Source organism: Oscarella lobularis, chromosome 11 (assembly GCF_947507565.1).
Source record: "Oscarella lobularis chromosome 11, ooOscLobu1.1, whole genome shotgun sequence".
NCBI lineage: Eukaryota > Metazoa > Porifera > Homoscleromorpha > Homosclerophorida > Oscarellidae > Oscarella > Oscarella lobularis.
Window position 1 is genome coordinate 2,462,886 of NC_089185.1, and position 19,716 is coordinate 2,482,601.

The 19,716-nt window shown below is 46.4% G+C and overlaps 3 protein-coding genes and 3 long non-coding RNA genes across 6 annotated transcripts; 3 read left to right on the plus strand and 3 right to left on the minus strand.

The window, feature by feature from the left end:
* The first annotated feature begins 357 nt into the window (after window positions 1-357).
* Window positions 358-2,007, plus strand: LOC136193386 (uncharacterized). The gene is made up of 4 exons (XR_010671324.1): window positions 358-482; window positions 539-707; window positions 758-1,292; window positions 1,353-2,007. It is a non-coding gene; the product is annotated as an uncharacterized lncRNA (long non-coding RNA).
* A 484-nt stretch (window positions 2,008-2,491) lies between these two features.
* Window positions 2,492-4,153, minus strand: LOC136193066 (kelch-like protein 20). The gene has a single exon (XM_065981855.1). The coding sequence runs from the start codon at window positions 4,151-4,153 to the stop codon at window positions 2,492-2,494; it is 1,662 nt and encodes a 553-aa protein (XP_065837927.1).
* Window positions 4,154-7,302: 3,149 nt separating this feature from the next.
* Window positions 7,303-9,033, minus strand: LOC136192591 (kelch-like protein 20). Its single transcript, XM_065981234.1, has one exon. It carries the CDS (start codon window positions 9,011-9,013, stop codon window positions 7,355-7,357), a length of 1,659 nt encoding a protein of 552 aa, XP_065837306.1. The 5' UTR covers window positions 9,014-9,033; the 3' UTR covers window positions 7,303-7,354.
* Window positions 9,034-11,053: 2,020 nt separating this feature from the next.
* LOC136192816 (uncharacterized) lies at window positions 11,054-11,650 on the plus strand. Its single transcript, XR_010671245.1, has 3 exons — window positions 11,054-11,159; window positions 11,209-11,283; window positions 11,343-11,650. It is a non-coding gene; the product is annotated as an uncharacterized lncRNA (long non-coding RNA).
* A 2,434-nt stretch (window positions 11,651-14,084) lies between these two features.
* Window positions 14,085-15,740, minus strand: LOC136193067 (kelch-like protein 20). The gene is made up of 2 exons (XM_065981856.1): window positions 15,332-15,740; window positions 14,085-15,280 (listed from the first exon to the last, which is right to left on the minus strand). Exons 1-2 carry the CDS (start codon window positions 15,726-15,728, stop codon window positions 14,085-14,087), a joined length of 1,593 nt encoding a protein of 530 aa, XP_065837928.1. The 5' UTR covers window positions 15,729-15,740.
* On the plus strand, window positions 15,740-17,478 carry LOC136192818 (uncharacterized). The gene is made up of 5 exons (XR_010671247.1): window positions 15,740-15,855; window positions 15,907-16,014; window positions 16,081-16,151; window positions 16,200-16,467; window positions 16,527-17,478. It is a non-coding gene; the product is annotated as an uncharacterized lncRNA (long non-coding RNA).
* Window positions 17,479-19,716: the final 2,238 nt, after the last annotated feature.

Here is a 19,716-nt window from a genome sequence, read left to right on the forward strand (position 1 = left end):
ATGGTCAAGCGACATGACGCAAATTTTATAGAGGGTCAAAGCCCGGTGTACGGAATTTAAATACGGTATCTGCTGTCCGGGTCTACACTTAAGCTTAACAGGTGGACGTCTCAAATGGTGAAAAATCGGTGCGGAGTCTTATAGAAAAAGCGGTGCCCGTGACCGAGGGAAGGGGGTACAGAACATAGACTAGTCTACACTATACAGCTTGGCCACAGTTCTACTCCGGCAATTACTGCACCTCTGACATTTTTCAGCCACGTTCTAAGATTTTCCTTCATCTTGGCTCTCTATCCTTTGAGCAACAACCGTTTCTCCACGGTAGACAAGAGCTGTAATGTTTTGCTTTTAGCGTGCGTTAAGTATTGCAATTCGACTGATTCTGCCCGATTCGCCGGCCGAAAGGGACCGGCGAGAGCAGGCGAGGGAGACTACTAGTAGTAGAAACGAGTGAGAATTTACCCGACCTTCTGCGCGATCACGTAAAGATTAGAGCTCGGGTCACAACTTGATGGCTGCAATCTGCGCCTCTGTGTAGACGTGGCACCGCCAGGAGCACGCTAGATTTGCTTCGAGAGAGAATTTAGCGGCACTACGGCCCAAGTGACCTGAGATCGTAAGACGTTTCATCACTTCCGGCGTTGGGATTGCCTGTCGCAAATTACAGTCGAACTAGTCTTACGCTTATGCCGGAACATCAGCTAGTGGTTAGTTCCTTTTGTTCGCGAGACGTTGAGGTTCATCACGCTCTTTCTAGAGTCTTTCTCGACGGACCACACCCTTTGCACCGGTTGTGTTCGAAAGGCGCACAGCTAGCCTTCTATAATCGGATTTATTAAATTAAGCCCGAAATCCTAATAAGAGGATCTCGCAAAGGGTGTGGTCCTGATACTGCCATCTCACTGGCAGTGTGGCATGATTCAAGGGTGTTTGAGTGAACACGGTCACTCAAAAGTAAATCGAGATACGATTTTCTTACTTGAGAGTGGCGCGGAAGGCAAAGTTTTCGTACAATCTGAGGGACCACACCTATCTGAAGCAAGCATGAGAAAGGTTGCTTTCTTTTCTATGTTCTCAAGCGGTTGGACTAAATAAGTATTAGGGTGGTGCCAATTCTTTTAGTCTGATTGCAAATTGGAATCGCTAAACATAGACTGCTGCTAGACAGTCGATAAGTAGGTGAATGAAGTGAAAACGGAATTCCGAAAAATTAGCTAGGTTGGTCGCAGACGGCCATAGATAGACAAATGTGCACACAGACTGTTTGGCAGAAGATAAGAACCGCAATTACGGTATATACCAGCGAGGCGAACGCGAAGCCTTTATCACTCAACTGCTATTTTTATTGCCAGTGTATATAAAGCAGGACTGCTCTACCCGAGAACAGTAAACTGAAATACAGCTCCTGAAAGAGATGCAGTGGATTTTGCTCTTTCTTTCTGTTGTCTCTCTTTTGAGTCCAGCTTCATCTTTCAGCTTTGCCAAAGTCTCTGATATTCGGAGCGTTGAAGAAAAGGATTTTTCCCGCAAAGTTCAACGCAGGCGACAAGTTATCCAACACACAAATGCAGATGACGCGTGCAAAGATCATCCCCCCGGGCCTCATTGCGATGGGAAACCTTGCAAGTTTTGCGCGAAGATTGGATCAGAACTTTACGTCAAATTTGAAGGGTTTTGTGAAACTGTACGACTATCCACTACTGGCAAGGAAATCTGTCGATGCAGCCGAAATTTAACATGTGATCAGTATGAGTGCGAGGCAGGTTGCAGCTTGGGCTATTGCGGGACCACCCCCTCCATTGCTCCTACAACTCAGCAGCCGACAGCGGAAAACAAGAAGTAGGCGCTTAAAGTTTTGCCAGACTGCTACTGCTCTAACTTTCAGCGTTGCATGTGCAACTGTCTAGTGCGTCCGTTCGTGCTAACTGAATTGATTTCTTTCCGTCTCTGAATCATTCAATGTTGTTTGTTTGTTTGTCTGACGCAGTAGAATGAATCGCGTCTGTCGCCCTCTGCTTCAAAATTCCCCAGAAACGCCTATTATACATTCAGCACCCGGGCCGCCACAAAGCTAGGCTCCAACTGCTCCGAGTCAGATCATCCGCTCAGGCTGCATTATGAACTCCACTTGTTCTGTGCTATACTGAATTATAACCCACACGCATCTAGACTAATTCCTGTAGCACCTCACTCACTAAACGTTGGATTTCTTGTGTTCCTTGGACTCATATATGTATATGGCCGTTACTTGGCGAGCACGACCACTGTTACTTGCGATCTAGAGATCTAGATCTAGACCATGGACTCCGTATCGATATTCTAGTACCTACACGGAAAGAAAATTGGAAAATTGTCAGTTTAGCGTCACTTCTCTAGGCTTACCAAATAATAATCGGCAAACTAATACATTAGAACAAGGAAAAAGGAAGCGAACACGTACAGCAACAAAAAGACAGACAGCTGAGAACAGAACAAGAACACTACAAGTTCACTAAACAAAGTCCAGCATTAGCTTTCTCTCCATAACTGCGCACTCAAAGGCGTGAAACTTCAAGTCGCAGTCCCTAAGGTCCCACTTGTTCGCTCGTTCGTCATAAACAGCAATTTGGCCGGCACTGAATGCATACATCCTCTTGCTCTCAGGATCAGAGGCGAGTCCATAGCATGATGAAAATGGAAAGAACCTTTCTACATAAGAGAACCGCTCATCGTGGCTGTCGAAAATTGTAGCTGAACCATTAATATCACCATTGTTAATGTATAATCGGTCTACCATGGCGACTTGACTGTCGTAATCTGATACAGGATGTGTTGGACAAGACTTGAAATTACACCAACGATTTTCCAATGGATCATATTTCGCGTACCCCAATTGGTGATCAGGACCATCAGCAATAGCAAAAATTTTATCAGCCAGCGAGGGTAAACAATAGTGACGTACAGGAGCGTTCTCAGGAGAGGAAACGGGTATCCACGTTTTATTCTCTGAATCAAGCATTTCGCAGATACTCCTCCTGCTGATGCTCATACCGTAAATGTGATTATCACAACAAACGATCTCGCTATCGATTCTACCACAAGACATAGCTTGTACGTCACCTACCCATTGTCGTTGTTTGGCATCATATCGTTGAACAATGTCGCTATAGGTGCGATAACGTCGGCCAATTTCAGTACGACCGCCAAGAGCGTAAATCACGTCGTTTGAAGTCGCAATCTTATGACGATACGTTCCCAATGCCAGGGAAGGAAATTCAGTCCACTCGTCGCTGTTGGAATCATATACTCTAGCTTCACTGCTCACAACATCATCATCATCATCATCATCATTGCACCTCACTGACGTGCATGCTTTAGGCTGCAGCCCACCGGCCACAAGCAGGACGCCGTCGCGTCCGACTCGACGTTGACAGGACTCGTCTGATGAGTGATAGTGGGAGATTAAATCGAGATCTGATAGAACGGCACTCGATTTTTCAAAATCAAGTAATGAAAAGCGAACGAATTGTGAAAGTGCTTTGACTTGGGCTCGACGAGACTCTTCATCGTGTTTGATCCACTTTTGGAAAATCGTCAGAACTTCGTCTTCTGACTTTGTGCCCAAGTCATCATGAGACAGAATCCTGCTGAGATGGTCTGCCGAAAGGAGTAGAAAATCCTCTCTCTCCGACAAGACCGAAATGTTCACGGCGGCAAAGCGATCCGCAATTCGAAGTAAATCCGAATCGCCATAATGATCAGCGATAATTCCCATGCTGACGCAAGTGGACTCGTACACGTGGCCTTTGAGCCTGTCACTGCACGCTTGAAATAGTCCGTCGAACTGAACGTAGTTGGCCGCTTCGTAGAGAGAAAGAAGAAAAGCAGAGGGGCATTCTGTTTTTCCTGTGTAGGCGCACTCAATCAACATCTTGGTCACAGCTCCGTCTACGTTGCTGAGAGTGACGTCACCTTCATGACTCTCTACGAACTTTCCCCTAAACATGACGCGAAAAAATTGACTGGCGGAAGCGAGTATGAGTCGGTGAGCTGGAAATCGTTGACCGTCCTTGCTGATGACGGCGACGTCGCACAGATAGCCCGATTCTCGAAACGAGTCAAACAGCGCCGTTGAAAAAGAGACGTTGGTCTCCAAAGAAATCGTTTCGTTCATGGTTCACGACACTCAGACTCTGGGTTCGAAGGTTCGAACTTGTTCGATCAAGCTCTTTGAGAGGTCCCGGATAGCGACAAAAAACGCGTTCGTTTTTGGCGCCTTCGGCCTCGGATAAGGGAACGACATCGATGCGTTGTACTTGGTGTTGCTAAAAGGGCACTTTATCGTTAGACTCGCGCTTCTCTCGACGAAGAAGGTGAGCAAACGACTTCCACCTCTCCCTTGTTGCAGCTAGTCGACACTGGACGTTATCTATTTGATCGTCCAAATCGTCGTCGTCGTCGTCGTCGTCCAAATCGTCAGGGGTTCTGGTTGAGCTCAGAGCAACTCGATTTCAGCAAACTCTGGCATCTTTTGCTTGATTCCTAATTGATGCACTAGCTCACTGACGCGTCTTTGTGATATGTAAGGTCCTGTAGATTGACATGGGCAGGTCACTCCTCTAGCTCGATCCCTCTCATGCTTACACTGACGAACATTGTCGGGCTTTACTAATTGGAGATCAAACCCGTCTTAATTGTTCGTGCACGTGACTTAATTCTGTAGCTGTCATACCTGTAGGTGAGTCTAGGCTTTCTCTAAGTCCCAGCTTTCAGCCTGCCAGTCGACCCACAGTTTTTTAAAGAAATCGTAGTGAAGAAAGAACTCTGGAGCGTCTGCCGCTGACGGCGAGATCATCGTTTACGATTGTCAAAAATTGAAGTTCACAATCATAGAACGTCTGGATTTATTTAATCTATATTAGAACAGGGAAGCAAACACGTACGTACAGCGACAAAAGGACAGAAGAACACTCTTGAGAAGTTCACTAAACGAAATTCAACATTAGCTTTCTCTCCACAAGTACAAAATCAAAGGATCGAAACCCCAAGTTGTAGTCTCTAATGTCCCACTTGTTCATTCGTTCATCACAGACGCCAATTTTGTCGTCAGTGAGCGCAAACATCTTGCTTTCACGATCATAGGCGAATTCATTGCACGACGAAAATGGAAAGAATTCGTCCACAACAGAGAAACGCTCATCGCGACTGTCGAAAATAACAGCAGCACGAGTATTATCACAGCAAATACATAATCGGTCTCCCATTGTGACGTATTCAGAAGCCGGATCTAACGATGAAGGACATGGACAAGACTTGAATTTGCTCCAACGATCTTCCAACCGATCATACTTGGTGTATCCGAGTTGATCTTGAGAGTTGTAGCCAAAAGCAAAAATTTTATTACCCAGAGAAGATATAATAGCGTCTCCTGAAAGAGCGTTCTCAGGAGAGGAAACGGGTATCCACACTTTCTTCTCTGAATCTAGAACTTCGCAGTTCATCTTGTCAACGTCAAAGATTATGCTCATACCGTAAATGCAATCGTCACAACAAACTATATTTCTCTACCTATTCTTGTACAACTCATACGTTGTACGTCAACGTCATTTAGCCATTGTCGTCGTTCTGCATCATATCGCTGAACCTTGTCAGTGGAAGAGTAGTAGTTTGCGTCATTGTAGGTGTAACCGCCGAGTGCGTAAAGCACGTCGCTTGAAGTAGCGATCTTACGACATTCCACACCAAATTGAAGGGAAGGAAATGGAGTCCATTTGTCACAGTTGGGCTCATATACTCTAGCTTCACGGCACAGAATTCGAGATTCACCTGCCTCCAACCCGCCAGTTACAAGCAGGACGCCGTCGAGTCCGAATCGTCGTCGACAAGACTCATCTGACGAGTGATATATAGTGCGAGATCAAATCGAGATCTGAAAGAGTGGCACTTGATTCTTCAAAATCAAGTAATGGAAAGCGAACAAATTTCGAAAGCGTTTCGACTTGGGCTCGACGAGACTCTTCATCGTGTTTAACCCACTTTTGAAAAATCGTCAGAACTTCGTCTTCTGACTTTACCCTAATTCATCATGAGACAGAATCCTGCTCAGACGCTCTGCCGAAAGGAGTAGAAAATCCTCGCTTTCCGCCAAGACCGAAATCATCACGGCGGCAACGCGGTCCGCAAATCGAAGTAAATCAGAATCACCGCATCGATCAGCAATAATTCCCATGTTGACGCAATTGGACTCGATCGTCCACGTGGCGTTTGAGCCAGTCACTGCACATTTGAAATAGTCCGTCCAACTGAACGTAGTTGGCCGCTTCGTAGAGAGAGAGAGAAGAGAAGAAGAGGAGCATTCCGTTTTTCCTGTGCAGGCGTACTCAATCAACATCTTGGTCACAGCTCCGTCGACGTTGCTGAGAGTGACGACAGCTTCATGACTCTCTACGAACTTTCCCTTAAACATGACGCGAAAAAATGGACTGGCGGAAGCGAGTATTATTCGGTGAGCTGGAAATCGTTGACCGTTTCACTTTCAGGTTAGGTTAGTAGAACGCCAATTCACCGCTGAAAGGAACTCGTCTGACGAGTGATAGTGAGACACAAAATCAAGATCCGAAAGAATGTCACTTGATTTTTGGAAATCAATAAGTGGAAAACGAACAAATTTTGAAAGCATCTGGACAAGATTTCAACGAGACTCTTCGTCGTGCTTGATCCACTTTTGCAAAATGATCAAAACTGTTGTCTTCCGCCCATTTCGTCCTGAGAGAGAATCCTACTCCGCCGAAATGGAGACAAGCTCTTCATCCTTTGCCAAAAGCAGAATGTTCCTCGCTGCAATGAAATCAGCAACTCGAAGTAAATCCAAATCGTCGTATCGATCAGCGACGATCGACATGCTTAGGCAATTGGACGATCGAGTCCACGTGGCTGCTGAGCCAGGAACAGCACGGCCGAAAGAGCTGGTGAAAATGAACGTAGTGGACTGCTTTGTAAAGGGATAGAACGTTTTCAACAGCTGCAGGGCATTCTGTACCTGTTTCGATCTCCTGTACGTATAGGCGTACTCGATTAACATCTTCATTACGGCTCCTTCGATGTTTCGAATAGCGACGTCGTTTTTTTTGCTCTCTAGAAACATTCCGCGAAACATGGAAGTGAAAAACTCACTGGCAGAAGCGAGAATTGTTCTGTGAGCTGGAAATCGATGGCCGTCTTCGGTGATGATAAAAACGTCGCACAGATAATTTGACTCTCGATAAGAGTCAGTTGACGAATTTTCGTGCGTCGTGAAGGCAATCGTTTCTTCTCCGTGCGGCAAACATATACAGCAACAAAAGGACAGACAGTTGAGAACAAGAACACTAGAAGTTCACAAAACAAAGTCCAGCATTAGCTTTCTCTCCACAACTGCGCAATCAAAGGTGTAACACTTCAAGTCGTAGTCTCTAAAGTCCCACTTGTTCGCTCGTTCGTCATAAACAGCAATTTGGTCTTTAGTGAACGCATACATCCTCTTGCTCTCAAGATCAGAGGCGAGTCCATAGCATGACGAAAATGGAAAAAACCCTTCTACGTGAGAGAACCGCTCATCGTGGCTGTCAAAAATTGTAGCTGAACCATTATCATGTAATATATACATTCGGTCTCCCATGGTGGCGTGATAGCGATCTGGTGAATGATATTGATATGGAGCACAAGACTTGAAATTGCACCAACGATTTTCCAATGGATCATATTTGTCATACCCCAATTGGTAATCACAATTTTTGCCAATAGCAAAAATTGTATCAGCCAGCGAGGATAATATATAGTAACTTAAAAGAGCGGTTCCAGGAGAGGAAACGGGTATCCACGTTTTCTTCTCTGAATCAAGCATTTCGCAGATACTCTTGAACCCATCTTCATCTTTGATGCTCATACCGTAAATGTGATCATCACAACAAACGATCTGGTAACCAATTCTACCACAAGACATAGCTTGTACGTCATCTACCCATTGTCGTTGTTTGGCATCATATCGCTGAACAATGTCACTACTACGGGTGACACGCCATCGGCAAACTTCAGTACGACCGCCAAGAGCGTAAAGCACGTCGTTTGAAGTCGCGATCTTATGATCATACGTTCCCAATGCCAGGGAAGGAAATGCAGTCCACTCGTCGCTGTTGGGATCATATACTCTAGCTTCACTGCTCACATCATAATCTCTGCTCGTTGACCTGCATGCTGTGGGTTGCAGCCCACCAGCCACAAGCAGGACGCCGTTGCTTCCGACTCGACGTTGACAGGACTCGCCTGATGAGTGATAGTGGGAGATTAAATCGAGATCCGAAAGAACGGCACTCGATTTTTCAAAATCCAATAATGGAAAGCGAACGAATTTCGAAAGTGCTTTGACTTGGGCTCGACGAGACTCTTCATCGTGTTTGATCCACTTTTGGAAAATCGCCAGAACTTCGTCTTCTGACTTTGTGCCCAACTCATCATGAGACAGAATCCGGCTCAGATGCTCTGCCGAAAGGAATAGAAAATCCTCGCTCTCCGCCAAGACCGAAATAATCACGGCGGCAGCGCGATCCGCATATCGAAGTAAATCCAAATCGCCGTATCGATCGGCAATAATTCCCATGCTGACGCAATTGGACTCGTCCACGTGGCGTTTGAGCCAGTCACTGCACACTTGAAATAATCCGTCGAACTGAACGTAGTTGCCCGCTTCGTAGAGAGAGAGAAGAGAAGAAGAGGAGCATTCCGTTTTTCCTGTGTAGGCGTACTCCATCAACATCTTGGTCACAGCTCCGTCGACGTTGCTAAGAGTGACGACAGCTTCATGACTCTCTACGAACTTTCCCTTAAACATGACGCGAAAAAATGGACTGGCGGAAGCGAGTATTATTCGGTGAGCTGGAAATCGTTGTCCGTCCTTGCTGATGATGGTGACGTCGCACAGATAATCCGACTCTCGAAATGAGCCAAACAGTGCCGTTGAGAAATAGCCCTTCGTCTCCAAAGAAATCGCTTCGTTCATGACACAGGATCGTGAGGAGTCCCGGATAACGAAGTTCTCTTTTTCTTTGGGCGATTTTCGGCGCTTCAGATCAGGGAATGAAGCCGTTTAGTCGGTGCTGAACAGTCCCCTCATGTTGCACGGTAATGCTAACCCTAATCGTAAACCTGTAGACTCTTTCACCATCGATGCAGGTGATGTCCGAAGTCTCTGCTTGCTTTTGCCTATCCCCAGTCGCACGAGGAAAGTCGCACATTGCACCTTCGTCCCAATTCGGGCCGTAACGATCGCAAAAGGCGAAGGCAAGTAGGCGAAACGCAGCGCGAGCTTCCTCAAGAGCCTCGAAACAGCGCGTTCTATATCTATAGACTAGAATCACGTCGTGACAGGCTCGATCTGGTCAAAAGCGCACGTCGACAGAGTCCTGCTGCAGATAAACGTAATGCAAATTCAATTTCTGGCTAGCGTGTACGTTAGTTGCGTGCGTTTTATGATGATTATTTATTTATATTTATTTTTAGGCAAATGACAACAAATGACAGGAGACGCGGCACAGTGCCAACACAGACAAACACAAGGCGACGGTCGCAGCGACAAATTCTGCTTACAGGTGCAGTCAGTCTCGATCATTCTCACCACTAAGTCTCCCTTTCGAGTCTCACTTCGATAAAGTCGATGATGTAGCGCTCACCTGTGTCTGCACGGTAAAGATCTAAGAAAATTCCCTTGGCTGGTTCCAAAACGCTAGCAAATTGTCTGGTGGCAATCAATTGCACGTCAGAAACGGTTTGTCCTATTCCAAACGCTCCACGCCGACCACCGACTTTTATTTTCACTGTATGCAGTGGCGAGAACCTCGTCTTCTGCGGACTCTTGAAAACAGTGCACCTTCGACGAAATACTTGTTCGCTGCGTCCCTCACACGCCCACATAACGTCCAGAGAATTCTTGTTTGATTCGTCAATAAGTAAATAACCTACAGCCGAGAAGCCGTCGGACACGGTTACGTAGAGATCCATGTCTGCCGCCACTGACACGGGACTGCGATGGGCGATAGTAGCCGTAACAATATATTGAGCAGAGTCATCAAGCACATTTGGCTCTGCTAGGGTTACTCTTGTTAATCGATTGTGGGCTGTTTGGCCTGCGTTAATAGAAATTGACGCGGCGCCAAAGGAAGGAGTTTCGTAGAAGCGAACCCTTTCGCCGTATCTCTGGTCCTTGACGTCATTGGGAGTTATCAGCATATAAAATTTGTCGCTGCTGTTGGAGTTGGCAGAGTTTTCCTTTGGTGCTTGCTCTCCTTCTTTTTCCGGTATACCTTCTGGTGCACGCTCTCCTGGAGGACCGGGAGGGCCGGGAAGTCCGTCTCGTCCGTCTCGTCCGTCTCTCCCATCCCGGCCTGGCTGCGCGGCACAGCAGCATGTGTTGTTTTGTTTTTCATTGCCAGATACTACCACGGCTTGAGAGAGAAGTAGCAGTACGGCTGCAATTGCCAAGAACATTGTGTGGACAAGGAGGCGCTTCATTGAGTCCGGCTGTCAGAGTGATGATCCGTTTCGCATCAACGTTGACTTATGTACTCTGAGTAGTAACGGTCACATCACGCCTTTCAAAGAGCGGAATTTGAATAGAAACTTCCGGGAGACGCGATCAGTACGCGGGTACTTTGAACGACCACTTCCTGTTTTCCTCCTTCCGCTTCTTCCGTCGTTTTGGCGTTGGGCTGGGCACGGTCATGTCCCGCGTCAATATGCGGTGTAAAAACGGTTCCCAATCCCGTGTCGCCTAGTAGGTACTAGAATCAACATATAGGCCCGGATTCCGTACTTCCTAGTGGATCAAACCGAACGTGAAACATATACTGTCGCAAAGCGCGAATCGATCGTCAGATCCTGGCCTGCGAAGGTCGTCCCGGCGATATGACGCTCCAAGTAATTAGTTGACAGGTAACTTTGCTATTATTAGCTAATCGAATCGCTCGTACATGCCAAACAGTAGGCCACGGGACGCCAACTGGTCGAAGGCGTGAGACCTTCACGCGCAGAGCTCGAAACTCTCATTCGTGCACACGACCCCGAGTCCCCGACGACGACGGCGCGCGTTCGGACTCATTCCGCCGGACAGATATCGTGGCGAGACGACGCAGCCACGATTGCGCGACGCAGTAAGCCGACCAATCGTCGTCGCTTTTCGCCGATCGAACGATGTTTTAGGCTTCGATCGAAAAATCGAACGCGCGGGGCGCGATATATAGCACGCGCGCACGCAGCGAAACGGTAGCTACAAAGGTGCAACGCGCTTAATTCTTTCGCCGCCGCCGTTTGCAATTCTCACGATCGATCTTCAGCTCGTCCGCGCGTACGCCGCAAACTCGATCGCGCCATCGACGTATACCGACGCGGAGAACGAACGATCGAACGAACAAAGAGCTCATTGGAGCGATCGAAGACGACGTTGCAGGTTCGCCGGGGTTGTAGCTCCGATTTTCGAGGATTCGCTCGATGTTTTTTTTGGCATGTGTGTGAGCACGAGTGTGGGTGCGTATGAAAACCCGTAGGCCGCATCCCGCCCACGCATCACGATAGATAGGGCTAATCACTAAACAGTAATCGACCCCTGTGTATATAGTTTCTCCGTTCTCATTGTTTTTGTCTTCGTTCGTCTTGTTCGTCTTTCGCGAGCGGCTCTTTTAGCGAATTTTCTAGTTAGAGGTTCGCCGCTCGCACGTGACGCACGTGCGTCACATAGGTTAGCAAACTTTGGCGCATTAGGAAGCTAAACGTAGACGAGATGTAGGAAGCCTTCCATTGGAGACAAGTCCATTAAGGGTCCTACATTTTCGCTAAAATCGTGCAACACTTTCCCGACCCGCTAACCGTCCCTATACCATCTATTTCATCAATATCATCAATTTCATCATCAATTTCATCAATATCAACACAGTGTCATCTATATCATCAATTTCTTCAATATCTTAATTATAATCGTAGTAGGAGGGGAGGGATATGGGGCCCCGCGTGTGCATTTACCTTTGCACGTGCATCTAACAGTATTCTAAAATTTGTTTTAATAGTTTCTGCTTTTTGTAATTTGATCAATTTTTGTAGTCAAATGAAAAAATCGTAGTAAAGTTAGTGTATGTGGTCCTTGGGGAAGCGGCCTGAAAAAAAGAAGACTTCTCTGGATGAAAGAGCCTATGAAACTGGCCCCGGAGTCTACTCAAATCTGCGGTACTACAACGACGGTTAACATAGCACATTTACTAAATAATATTCTGCAGAGAAGACCATTTGCCTCGATGGACTAAAAGTCTTTTTGAAGAATACCTTGGAAGCACTCGAGTGGCGACGTTTGCTAAAGTAGAAGGCTGCCTTGACGTCAACGAGTTTCTTGAAGAAACAACTTGAAATCGTGTGTATATCCTACATCTTATTGGTAATCTATTAATCGATTTCACTCTCTCTCAGTCAGAAGCAGAGCCCTATAATAGGGCTCTGGTCAGAAGCCTCTTATGACGTCAGAATTTTCAAGTCAAGATCAAGCGCGTCACAGGCAAGCCGGGTTTTTATAGCCCCAAATTTTTAGTCTTACGCGAGCGTTTTTTCTGCTTGTTTGTATACGTGTGGGTGTGTGTATGAACCCTTAGGCCGCAGGGCCCCCAAGCGCATCCCGCTCATGCATCACGATAGTCAGGGCTAATCTCTAAACCAACTAATCAACCATCTGTAGATTAGTTTAAGTCGTCTGTCAAGCGAGCGGCTCTTTTAGCACCCTTTGTAGCTAGAGCTCGCCGTGGCCACGTGGTTCTGATAACGCGTGACGTCACGATAGGCAGTGAAGCTCAGCGCACTAGAGAGCTAATCGTAGTTGAAAGATAGGAAGCCGTGCACTGGAAGAAACAATATGTGCATTAGGGTCCTACTTTTTCGCTAATTCGTGCAACACTTTAACCGCTCCTTTGTTCATCATTATCTTCAATTTTATGATCTGTCAACAATATCAACCAAATTCAATGTTATTATTTTCATCAATGTCATCAATGTCATCAATTTCAATATTATCAGTAGCATTAACTTCAATACCATCCTCATCATAGTCGTAGTCTTAAAATAAATGAGGGTCCCCGCGTTTGCATTGTCTGTTTGTGCACGTGCACCTCGCATGGTATGTTTTCTATCATTTTTTGTAGTTTGATAAAGATTAGTAATGGTAGTGTAAGTGGCCATATTACAACTGGCCTGAAGAAAGAAGTTTGCCGAGCCAAAGAGCCAAAGAGTTCTCCGGAAAAGGCTATGAGTGGAAGAAAACAATAATAACCGAAGCAACTATAATGATTTCCTCCTCCCTGTGATCAGAAAGCGACATAATCAAAGACTCCGGGCCGAGCACCTGGCTTTAAGTTAACAAGGACAAACTATGTGTCAAGATTCCAGACGGATTCAGCGTCCAAAAGAAATGGAGAGCTGGAGGATCGAAATCCGGGCATTGGTCAGTCAATGTTTGACTCGATAGATGTACACCGGTAAACGCTTCCTACCGTCCGCCCGTGTTCATCTAGAAGTGTGGGTAGCTGTTTGGGGCGATATTTGGGCATTAGATACGTGCTTGGGTGGAAGTATTATAGGGTCAGCATTGGTTTTGGTGAAAGTGTGGGTTGAAGTACTAGAAGACGCGTTTGGCCGACGCTTTGGTACAAGTTAGGGTGACTGTTTTAGCCATCTCCTATATACTTATCTAGAAAGTATGTTTGGTATGTATGGATCAATATTTTTGCGGAGATGTTAGAGTGAAAGTAAGGGTGCTGCCCTTTGGGTGCTACACCGCTGTCTGCCTCTCTAACCTCTCCATGGTTAGAGAGCAAACAGTATAGATTAGTACTCAAGAGCGGACTCATACTTTGCTCTCAATCATTGAAGCAGAACATTGAATTCTATACCCCCAACAACGTATTCTGGATAAAGTGTGGGTGGATGTTTTGGAGCGTTTAACTATAACTTCTACCCCTGACGCCGGTCAGATATTAATCGGCAGTCTAACTAAAAGAAGGAAGCAAACACGTACAGCGAGAAGAACACTCTTGAGAAATTAACTAAACGAAATCCAACATTAGCTTTCTCTCCACAAGTACTAAATCAAAGGAACGAAATCCCAAGTTGCAGTCTCTAATGTCCCACTTGTTCACTCGTTCATCATAGACACCCATTTCGTCGTCAGTGAACGTAAACATCCTCTTGCTTTCAGGATCATAGACGAATCCATTACATGACGGAAATGGACAGAAATCGTCTACAACAGAAAATCGCTCATCGCGGCTGTCAAAAATAACAGCAGCACGATTATTATCACAGAAAATGTATAATCGGTCTCCCATCGTGACGTATTCAGAAGCCGGATCTAACAATGAAGGACGTGGACAAGATTTGAATTTGCTCCAACGATCTTCGAACCTATCATACTTGGTGTATCCGAATCGATTTTGAACGTTGTAGCCAAAAGCAAAAACTTTATTAGCCAGCGAAGGTAAAATGAAATCCCCTGAAAGAGCTTTCTTAGGAGAGGAAACGGGTATCCACACTTTCTTCTCTGAATCTAGCACTTCGCAGGTCATCTCGTCACTGCTTATGCTCATACCGTAAATGCAACCGTCGCAACAAACTATTTCTCTATCTATTCTTCTGCGACTCATACGTTCTACGTCATTTACCCATTGTCGTCGTTCTCCATCATATCGCTGAACTATGTTAGTCAGAGAGTCGTAATCTGGGTCGTTTTCGGTATTACCACCGAGAGCGTAAAGCACGTCGTTTGAAATCGCCATCTTATGACAATACACATCCAATGCCAGGGGAGGAAATGGAGTCCATTTGTCACAGTTGGGTTCATAGACTCTAGCTCTATTGCACACAATTTCGAAATCACTTATCTCGTCTGTTATCGGCTGCAGCCCGCCAGCCACAAGCAGGACGCCGTCGAGTCCGAATCGTCGTCGACCAGACTCGCTTGACGAGTGATAGTGCGAGATCAAATCGAGATCTGAAAGAACGGCACTCGATTCTTCAAAATCAAGTAATGGAAAGCGAACGAATTTCGAGAGCGTTTCGACTTGAGCTCGACGAGACTCTTCATCGTGTTTAACCCACTTTTGAAAAATCGTCAGAACTTCGTCTTCTGACTTTACCCCCAATTCATCATGAGAGAGAATCCTACTCAGATGATCCGCCGAAAGGAGTAGAAAATCCTCGCTCTCCGCCAAGACCGATATGCTCATCGCGGCAATGCGATCAGCTAGTTGGAGTAAATCCGAATTACCGCATTGATCAGCTACGATTCCCATACCGATGCAACTGGATTCGTCAACGTGGCGTTTGAGCCAGTCATTGCACATTTGAGACAGTCCGTCGAACTGAACGTAGTTGGCCGCTTCATAGAGGAATAGAAGAGAAGAAGAGGGGCATTCTGTTTTTCCTGTGTAGGCGTACTCAATCAGCATCTTGGTCACAGCTCCGTCGACGTTGCTGAGAGTGACGTCCGCTTGATTACTCTCTTTGAAGCTTCCCTTAAACATGACACGAAAAAATGGACTGGCGGAAGCGAGTATTATTCGGTGAGCTGGAAATCGTTGTCCGTCCTTGCTGATGATGGTGACGTCGCACAGATAATCCGTCTCTCGAAATGAGTCAAACAGTGCCGTTGAGAAATAGCCCTTCGTCTCCAAAGAAATCGCTTCGTTCATGACACAGTTCAGGATCGTGAGGAGTCCCGGATAACGAAGTTCTCTTTTTCTTTGGGCGATTTTCGGCGCTTCAGATCAGGGAATGAAGCCGTTTAGTCGGTGCTGAACAGTCTCCTCATGTTGCACGGTAATGCTAACCCTAACCGTAAACCTGTAGACTCTTTCACCATCGATGCAGGTGATGTCCGAAGTCTCTGCTTGCTTTTGCCTATCCCCAGTCGAACGAGCAAAGTCGCACATTGCGCCTTCGTCCCAATTCGGGCCGTAACGATCGCAAAAGGCGAAGGCAAGTAGGCGGAACGCAGCGCGAGCTTCCTCAAGAGCCTCAAAACAGCGCGTTCTATATCTATAGACTAGAATCACGTCGTGACAGGCTCGGTCTCGTCAAAAGCGCACGTCGACAGAGTCCGGCTGCAGATAAACGTAATGCAGATCCTATTTCTGATGATTATTTATTTATATTATTTTTAGGCAAATGACAACAAATGACAGGAGACGGCACAGTGCCAACACAGACAAACACAAGGCGACGGTCACAGCGACAAATTCTGCTTACAGGTGCAGTCAGTCTCGATCATTCTCACGTCACCACTAAGTCTCCCTTTCGAGTCTCACTTCGATAAAGTCGATGATGTAGCGCTCACCTGCGTCTTCACGGTAAAGTTCTAAGAAAAGTCCTTTGGCTGGTTCCAAAACGCTAACAAATTGTCTGGTGGCAATCAATTGCACGTCAGAAACGGTTTGTCCTATTCCAAACGCTCCACGCCGACCACCGACTTTTATTTTCACTGTATGCAGCGGCGAGTACCTCGTCTTCTGTGGACTCTTGAAAACAGTGCACCCTGAACGAAATACTTGTTCGCTGCGTCCCTCACACGCCCACATAACGTCCAGAGAATTCTTGTTTGATTCGTCAATAAGAAAATAACCTACAGCCGAGAAGCCGTCGGACACGGTGACGTAGAGATCCATGTCTGCCGCCACTGACACGGGACTGCGATGGGCGATAGTAGCCGTAACAATATATTGAGCAGAGTCATCGAGCACATTTGGCTCTGCTAGGGTTACTCTTGCTAATCGATTGCGGTCTGTTTGGCCTGCGTTAATAGAAATTGACGCGGCGCCAAAGGAAGGAGTTTCGTAGAAGCGAACCCTTTCGCAGTATCTCTGGTCCTTGACGTCATTGGGAGTTATCAGCATATAAAATTTGTCGCTGCTGTTGGAGTTGACACAGTTTTCCTTTGGTGCTTGCTCTCCTTCTTTTCCCGGTATACCTTCTGGTGCACGCTCTCCTGGAGGACCGGGAGGGCCGGGAAGTCCGTCTCGTCCGTCTCGTCCGTCTCTCCCATCCCGGCCTGGCTGCGCGGCGCAGCAGCATGGGTCGTTTTGTTTTTCATTGCCAGATACTACCACGGCTTGAGAGAGAAGTGACAGTACGGCTGCGATTGCCAAGAACATTGTGTGGACAAGGAGGCGCTTCATTGAGTCCGGCTAGCTGTCGGAGTGATGATCCGTTTCGCATCAACGTTGACTTATGTACTCTGAGTAGTAACGGTCACATCACGCCTTTTAATTAAAGAGCGGAATTTGAATAGAAACTTCCGGGAGACGCGATCAGTACGCGGGTACTTTGAAGGACCACTTCCTGTTTTCCTCCTTCCGCTTCTTCCGTCGTTTTGTCTCGCGTCAATATCCGGCGTAAAAACGGTTCCCATTACCTGTGTCGCCTAGTAGGTAGAATCAACATATAGGCCCGGATTCCGTACTTCCTAGTGGATCAAACCGAACGTGAAACATATACTGTCACAAAGCGCGAATCGATCGTCAGATCCTGGCCTGCGAAGGTCGTCCCGGCGATATGACGCTCCAAGTAATTAGTTGACATGTAACTTTGCTATTATTAGCTAATCGAATCGCTCGTACATGCCAAACAGTAGGCCACGGGACGCCAGCTCGCGATCCCATTGGTCGAAGGCGTGAGACCTCGAACGCACAGCCTTCACGCGCAGAGCTCGAAACTCTCATTCGGGCACACGATCCCGAGTCCCCGACGACGACGGCGCGCGTTCGGACTCATTCCGCCGGACAGATATCGTGGCGAGACGACGCAGCCACGATTGCGCGACGCGGTAAGCCGACCAATCGTCGTCGCTTTTCGCCGATCGAACGATGTTTTAGACTTCGATCGAAAAATCGAACGCGCGGGGGGCGCGATATATAGCACGCGCGCACGCAGCGAAACGGTAGCTACAAAGGTGCAACTTTGCCGACCCGCTAACCGTCCCTATATCATCAATTTCATCATCAATATCATCAATATCAACACAGTGTCATCTATATCATCAATTTCTTCAATATCTTAATTATAATCGTAGTAGGAGGGGAGGGATATGGGGCCCCGCGTGTGCATTTACCTTTGCACGTGCATCTAACAGTATTCTAAAATTTGTTTTAATAGTTTCTGCTTTTTTGTAATTTGATCAATTTTTGTAGTCAAATGAAAAAATCGTAGTAAAGTTAGTGTATGTGGTCCTTGGGGAAGAGGCCTGAAAAAAGAAGACTTCTCTGGATGAAAGAGCCTATGAAACTGGCCCCGGAGTCTACTCACATCTGCGGTACTACAACGACGGTTAACATAGCACAATTACTAAATAATATTCTGCAGAGAAGACCATTTGCCTCGATGGACTAAAAGTCTTTTTGAAGAATACCTTGGAAGCACTCGAGTGGCGACGTTTGCTAAAGTAGAAGGCTGCCTTGACGTCAACGAGTTTCTTGAAGAAACAACTTGAAATCGTGTGTATATCCTACATCTTATTGGTAATCTAATAATCGATTTCACTCTCTCTCAGTCAGAAGCAGAGCCCTATAATAGGGCTCTGGTCAGAAGCCTCTTATGACGTCAGAATTTTCAAGTCAAGATCAAGCGCGTCACAGGCAAGCCGGATTTTTATAGCCGCAAATTTTTAGTCTTACGCGAGCGTTTTTTCTGCTTGTTTGTATACGTGTGGGTGTGTGTATGAACCCTTAGGCCGCAGGGCCCCCAAGCGCATCCCGCTCATGCATCACGATAGTCAGGGCTAATCTCTAAACCAACTAATCAACCATCTGTAGATTAGTTTAAGTCGTCTGTCAAGCGAGCGGCTCTTTTAGCACCCTTTGTAGCTAGTGGTTCTGATAACGCGTGACGTCACGATAAGCAGTAAAGCTCAGCGCACAAGAGAGCTAATCGTAGTTGAAAGATAGGAAGCCGTGCACTGGAAGAAACAATATGTGCATTAGGGTCCTACTTTTTCGCTAATTCGTGCAACACTCTAACCGCCCTTTGTTCATCATTATCTTCAATTTTATGATCTGTCAACAATATCAACCAAATTCAATGTTATTATTTTCATCAATGTCATCAATGTCATCAATTTCAATATTATCAGTAGCATTAACTTCAATACCATCCTCAACATAATCGTAGTCTTAAAATAAATGAGGGTCCCCGCGTTTGCATCGTCTGTTTGTGCACGTGCACCTCGCATGGTATATTTTCTACCATTTTTTGTAGTTTGATAAAGATTAGTAATGGTAGTGTAAGTGGCCATATTACAACTGGCCTGAAGAAAGAAGTTTGCCGAGCCAAAGAGCCAAAGAGTTCTCCGGAAAAAGCTGTGAGTGGAAGAAAACAAGAATAACAGAAGCAACTTTAATGATTTCCTCCTCTCTGTGATGAGAAAGCGACATAATCAAAGACTCCGGGCCGAGCACCTGGCTTTAAGTTAACAAGGACAAACTATGTGTCAAGATTCCAGACGGATTCAGCGTCCAAAAGAAATGGAGAGCCGGAGGATCGAAATCCGGACATTGGTCAGTCAATGTTTGACTCGATAGATGTACACCGGTAAACGCTTCCTACCGTCCGCCCGTGTTCATCTAGAAGTGTGGGTAGCTGTTTGGGGCGATATTTGGGCATTAGGTACGTTCTTGGGTGGAAGTATTG